At 47.4% G+C, this 6,167-nt stretch overlaps 3 protein-coding genes across 3 annotated transcripts; 2 read left to right on the forward strand and 1 right to left on the reverse strand.

Moving 5' to 3' along the window:
• Window positions 1-247: 247 nt before the first annotated feature.
• Window positions 248-1,765, forward strand: PENARI_c020G05002 (acyltransferase family protein; the record flags this gene model as incomplete). Its single annotated transcript, XM_022634997.1, has 1 exon — window positions 248-1,765. The coding sequence occupies one exon, from the start codon at window positions 248-250 to the stop codon at window positions 1,763-1,765; it is 1,518 nt and encodes a 505-aa protein (XP_022485226.1).
• Window positions 1,766-2,265: 500 nt separating this feature from the next.
• On the forward strand, window positions 2,266-3,597 carry PENARI_c020G12078 (uncharacterized protein; the record flags this gene model as incomplete). Its single annotated transcript, XM_022635122.1, has 1 exon — window positions 2,266-3,597. The coding sequence occupies one exon, from the start codon at window positions 2,266-2,268 to the stop codon at window positions 3,595-3,597; it is 1,332 nt and encodes a 443-aa protein (XP_022485151.1).
• Window positions 3,598-4,759: 1,162 nt separating this feature from the next.
• Window positions 4,760-5,425, reverse strand: PENARI_c020G11051 (CFEM domain-containing protein; the record flags this gene model as incomplete). The annotated part of the gene is made up of 3 exons (XM_022635105.1): window positions 4,760-5,073; window positions 5,127-5,265; window positions 5,345-5,425. The coding sequence occupies 3 exons, from the start codon at window positions 5,423-5,425 to the stop codon at window positions 4,760-4,762; spliced, it is 534 nt and encodes a 177-aa protein (XP_022485186.1).
• Between the last annotated feature and the right edge of the window lie 742 nt (window positions 5,426-6,167).

Genomic DNA, 6,167 nt, shown 5'->3' on the forward strand with positions numbered 1-6,167 from the left:
AAGTGGGCCGCGGGGATCCGGCTTTAATTAATATGAGACCCAATCTAGCAGCAGGTCTTTATGAGCCTCGGCACGAGTGGGCACTGGGGCTCACCCGCTAACAAGGACTACTCACTGTATGCACTGGATTCACGTGTTACAGAGTTGTACTGAGAGCTGTGTAATTCTCAAGCGGTGAAATTTGGGTCTCTATTGATCTTTTCTTCAAATTTTCAAAGGACTCTCTTAACTTTAGTCCACTCGCCCGATGCCTATGCTACACCCCTCAATCGAGAACTCTTCACCTCAGTTGTTAAAGTCAAGCCCAGAGCGAGCCCTCGAGGATGGACAGTGGAAACCACAGTTCGCCCATATGACACGCTCTCGGCATGGGATGTCACTCTCCTCTTGCATGGTTCCCTTCCTACCCATACTCCTTACTGGGCGGACAAATAGCGACAACAACGCGAATGAAAAGCAAAGGTTACTTAGCAGGCCCACCGCATACCTAGATGGATTGCGAGGTTTTGCGGCTCTACTAGTCTACTGGGGACATCATCAACTTTGGGCCCACGATGGCGGAGGGGTGGGAAATGCCTTCGAGCTGGCCTACGGTTACGACAGCAAGTATTATTTCGCATGTCTTCCTGGTATTCGAACATTGTTTTCTGGGGGCCATTTTGCCGTCAGCGTCTTTTTCGTGCTCTCTGGGTACGTTCTTTCAATGAGGCCACTGGTAAGCATCCAGGATGGCGATTACGTTGGACTAGGTAAATGCCTTTCCTCAGCCGTATTTCGCCGATGGTTTCGTCTATATATTCCTGTCATTTGCACAACATTATGCTACATTACATTTTTGCACTTGTTTAAGATCACCGCTGTCCCAGAGCTTCAAGGAAGCTACCGCGCGGAGCTATGGAATTGGTACGCCGAGTTCAAGAATTTCAGTTTCCCTCTCCGAACAGGCGGCGAGCCCTGGTTCACATACAATTTCCATGCTTGGTCTATACCCGTCGAACATCGAGGCTCTCTGGCTGTCTACACCGCAGTTCTCGCCTTTTCAAGATTTCGCCGCGATGCCCGGCTCCTAGGCGAAGTCGCGTTGGTTGTGTACTTTTTGTACGTTGCGGATGGATCACACTATGCTATGTTTATTGCCGGCATGCTTCTAAAAGATCTCGACCTCCTCGCCATGCGAAATGACTTGCCCCGCTTCTTTCTCAGACTGGGTCCCTTTAAGACAGCCATCATGACTGTTCTCTTCTATGCAAGCCTTTATCTTGGAGGGGTCCCCTCACATACGGACAATTTGCAACAATTACGTGACTCACCAGGGTGGTACCTCTTATCCTTCCTAAAACCACAGGCAGTGTTCGATTACAAGTGGTTCTACCTGTTCTGGGCCGCTGTCTTTCTCGTCGCATGCACATCTCACCTTCAGTGGCTCAAGACATTCTTTAACGCCCCATTCAACCAGTACTTGGGCCGTATTTCGTTTGCATTCTATCTGGTTCACGGACCGGTTCTGTGGACTTTGGGTGACAGGCTCTATGCTGCAGTGGGTTTCGTACGCGATTCACACCATGAGAATTGTCCCTGGTGGATTAATCGCCTCCCCTTGCCTAACGTTGGTCCTCTTGGGCTTGAAGTCAACTTTCTCGTCGCGAACCTGGTTCTGTTGCCCTTGACTATCTGGCTAGCAGAGGTCACGACTAGACTAGTTGATGAGCCGGCGGTGAAGTTCTCTCAGTGGATCTACCAAAGGGCGCTGATTGACAAAACCTGACAACCCTCCGCATGTGTCCATGATCTGCCTGGTTTGTTTTCGAGTATCTAATGCAAAGCGTTCCTCTAAATGATAAATTGCTGTATAATAAGAGTCTTGCAACCGGAAACGAAAATTACTGCTAGCCCGGAGCCCGGAGCTCAGGATACCAGTGGATCATAAAATTCTTGTAATGGCATCGCGAGATTCACCTTAGATTTGGCAGTACTATTTGCAATATTGAAAATTCTCTGCTGGAAGCAGTTTTCCTATAGTTTGCAAAGATACCCGGGTCACTAAGCCATGTTTCGTGATCATGGTGGTAAAAGTTGTTAAGAGTAGTGGATGATCGCCCTAATCGCCATAGTAACAAACTATAACCCCTCAATTCAGCCACTGCCTGCGTCAGTCAAAGCCCCCTATTTTAGTCAGTGTCAACGACCAATCTCGGCAAGGCTTTCTCTGAAATAATACTCATAAACTCTTACTGTTACATCCCGTCTACACTCGTCAAACTGAACATGGCCAAAAAAATAGCCACACACCTGATACTTATTGCAGGGCTATTGTCCGCGGTGATCCTCGTCGCCAAATTTAAATCCAACCATCTCGGCTTGCAATCGGGATTTCTATTTACGGACTATTCCTCGGGTGGTCCATATGGACAATCACACATTGATGCCGGACAATCCGACAAAGATATGTTTCGGACACACCACGTAATATACTCGGTATCGAATCCCGATCGAAAGTATTTTAGGATCGACTTCGGAAGAAGATCCGTCTTGAATCCCAGTATAATCCCTCACCCCGAGCTGCTTGACACCTGGATCATCACTGCACAACTTCACAAGCCTCCTTCTGCTCGAACTGCCTCAGTCTGGTTCGCTGAACTCGTCTGCAATGCCGCATTTTCGGACGACAAGAGAGTCTTGAGCTGTCTGGAGCCACCACTGCAATTGCCCATCCCAGCGACCTTTGGTGACTCCAGCAAGTGTCTCGGCGACCTTTCGTACTTTAGTCTCAGCGTTGGGCCTCATGATGCGAGGGTGTTCTACGGGCCCGAGATCCCGTACACCATTTACGGCTCCAATTCGTTCTTTACATGCTTCGGACAATGGATATCCGACTTTCGAATCTTGGTGGATTGGGGGATAGACACCATAAATGAGCACGAATTCCGGCAGTATCGTGAGCTTCAACGTCCAATGCCATGGAATGCTGTTGAGAAGAATTGGTTCCTCTTCTGGGATGATTCGGGACAAATGTTCCTACACCATGAAATTGCACCGGCACGTGTGTTTTCGAAACTCGAGCTAGATGGATCTGTTGGACCAAACTTGGCGCTGACGACCTCTGGTGACCAAGAATGTCTCAAGAGATTCTTGCCGGAGACGGGAAAGATTCATCAAGCGACAAACTCGCTAGCTATCACTCTATGTGCACGATCTGACCAATTTTGCCAACCTGATGCGACCAACACCTTTGTGCTCTTCATCATCCAACAAAAGACTTTACACGGTCTTCACCCTGTATATGAGCCCTATGTGGTGCTGATGCGGCGTTCGATGCCATTTGAAATCTATGCGATCTCGTCAAAACCAACCTGGATCTTTGGTCGCAGCATTAGACCAGAGAAGTCAGATAAAGATTCTTCCACAGGATTACTGGAAGATACCTCCGAGATGCTCTACATGACTAGCATCAGTTGGAAAAGCCATGGCCAAAAGGACCATGGGTTCATTGATGATACACTGTTCTTAGCTTTTGGCAGGGAGGATTCTGACGCTGGCGGTATCGACGTCACGGCGGGAGACCTTCTAGCAGAGCTGGGTACATGCGCAGGATTTTGATTTAATTCCCTAATACTGTAACATTTATGCGGGCTTGCATGTTTTGTTCTCAATGGGCCTAAAGGTAAATGCGACACCACTTCTAAGATGCGTAGTACGCAGGCGCGTTCGGGCAGGGAAGAATTTAATTGATGGTACTGTACATACTAAAAATTACAGAACGAAGAAAACGAAGACAAGGAACCCTTTCAAGGTCCGTACTATTCCAAAAATCTTCTCCAACCCCTCTTTCTCGTCCTGTCTTCCTAGCTTTCTCTTGCGTAAATCACTTGTCGGTGGGCTAGGTGGCTATGGTGGCGTTGTCTAGCGCACTTTGCCGCGTAATTAATGTCTCGCCGTGGAAAGAGTTGGCATGCTAAAAAATTGTTGTTCATATTTTCACATGTTTTGCTACCAAATTCTCCAAAAGATTCATCGACCGAGGTCTCCAAGTTTCCAAATTCCGGACCTGAGCGTATCCCATGGGTTTTTAGCAAATGTCTCAAAGTCTAATTGATTAGGGCTTACGGGGTATGGGATGGGCCAATTGAGGTTTTTAAATCTCACTGCCAGAACGCCCCTCTGGCCGTTCAATCTTATTTCGACTAGATATCTGTTGGAAGGAGCTGATTTCGTTGCATCTAGCCAGCTTAGACCTCTCGGGGAAATGAGCTGTCGTCGGGACAGAATCGCAATGAAGTTAAATGCCATGAGTGGTTTCTCCACGCACGACACTAATCTAGTGGCTTCGGACGAAGGACTTATTTCCCCTTTCCTTCCTTTTTTTTCTTTCCATTTTTTCTAGTTCGCTGTTGCCGACGTTGCATCCAATTTTCCCCACACTCGGTTGTAGGAAGTTGGCATAGTGGGATGCTTGTATGATGGTGTATTGATGTCTGTGACAGTCCTACCTGTTCGGTATTTTCTATATAGTCACCCAAAACCTGGAGACGAGAGTCTCACTTGAGACTATGAATATATCTAGTGAAGAAATGCGCCTTGGAATTCAAACTCCCACCATTCGATGTTTGAAAACTCTATTCTAGAATAGTAAAGGTATTAAAATGAGTGTAGCTTGAGATGGCTTGGTAGAGCCAACGAAAATGGAAGGAGGTACCAGCGCAAAATTAAGTTTAGCAGACAGCAGACAAAAAACCATTCTGTTGTCTCTCCACACAACTCTTCAAACAAAAAAGATCATGCTGGCTAACAGGATAGCACTGCCAATCATCTGAGCAGCCCCGGGTGCAATACCGGAGGCCCCGTTGAACTGGGAGGTGCTCTGAGGCGAAGCTGTGTTGATCGTGGACGAAGTCTTGGAGCTTGACCCGAAACCACTGACCGTGGTAGAATTGGAGCTCGTGGTAGAATTGGAGCTCCTCGCTGTGGTTGGGATAGCTCCTATGGCAGTCGTTGTGGGAATCGATGTGTCCACCGCGGGGATAGAGACCGGATGGCCAACACCGGAACACAAGGATTCAACGACGCTGGATACGGCTATAGGGCCTAGTTAGACCGGGTCATACGAAAGGGAATGTGGCTTCTCATACCTCGTCGGTCCGTGATATCACAGGCTTTATTGATGCAGGGCACAATCTCCGCTGCGAGGCCAGGCTTTTGGCAATGGCACGCGAAATCCGTAAGCTCAGAGCAGCCGTCCCCGCCAAGGGTCGAAGTAAAACAGGTAAGCTGGAAGAGAAAGAAGAAACAAGCACGGGTTAGTTAGAAACGAGACACTGAGCAGAGATATTGAGCGGATAGAGCATACAGAGCATTGGGGGATATTAGATAGTTGAGCTCTAGCGATGGCACCGGCGGCGAGCACAACAATAGCAGCAATAAGGCGCATTTTAACTATGGTGTAAAACCGAATAGATGAATAGCCTGGAGTCGGTCTGGCGTGGAGGACATTTAACGCGACCAGAACAACGAAGTCTGAAGGTATGCACGAGACTAGTTTTATATGACTCAGTTCCAATCCAGGCTGTGTCTCAGGCTAGCGGGATATACCGGTTATTAGGACAACATTCATGTCACATTATTGGTCACATAAGAGTTATCTTGATTTCTCTCCCAAAAGTACAGTCGGCTCGGTCCTCTTACTACTATTTCGACTAATGTAAACCCTGTTCCTAGTCCGGCAATAATCTGAACGAATGAAATTCAATCATCGAACAGGGTTGCAAAGCTTACACAAAGATGGTTTAGTGTGGATCTATAGGACGCTAAGTCATTGAGTTTTTGTAGCCCCGGACTTAATGACGTTACCCGCACATGTCTTTAATTAAACATGGGTGCGGGGTAGCCGAGGGACCATTTACTAGAATTGGTACTCGACGTTTTGGTTAGTAAGCATCAGATTAGGTTGCGTTGTCCTCGGAAGAAGTACAGTAGAAAGCTTAGAGGTCAGTAACCCAGCCAATTCTTATCAAAAAAAAATGAAGAAGAAAGAAAAAAAAGAATTCATCACTCTCCCTCAATTCATCACTCTCCCTCAACTCATCACTCTCCCTCAATTCATCACTCTCCCTCAATTCATCACTCTCCCTCAATTCATCACTCTCCCTCAATTCATCACTCTCCCTCAATTC

This window comes from Penicillium arizonense (genome assembly GCF_001773325.1).
Source record: "Penicillium arizonense strain CBS 141311 chromosome Unknown PENARI_contig020, whole genome shotgun sequence".
NCBI lineage: Eukaryota > Fungi > Ascomycota > Eurotiomycetes > Eurotiales > Aspergillaceae > Penicillium > Penicillium arizonense.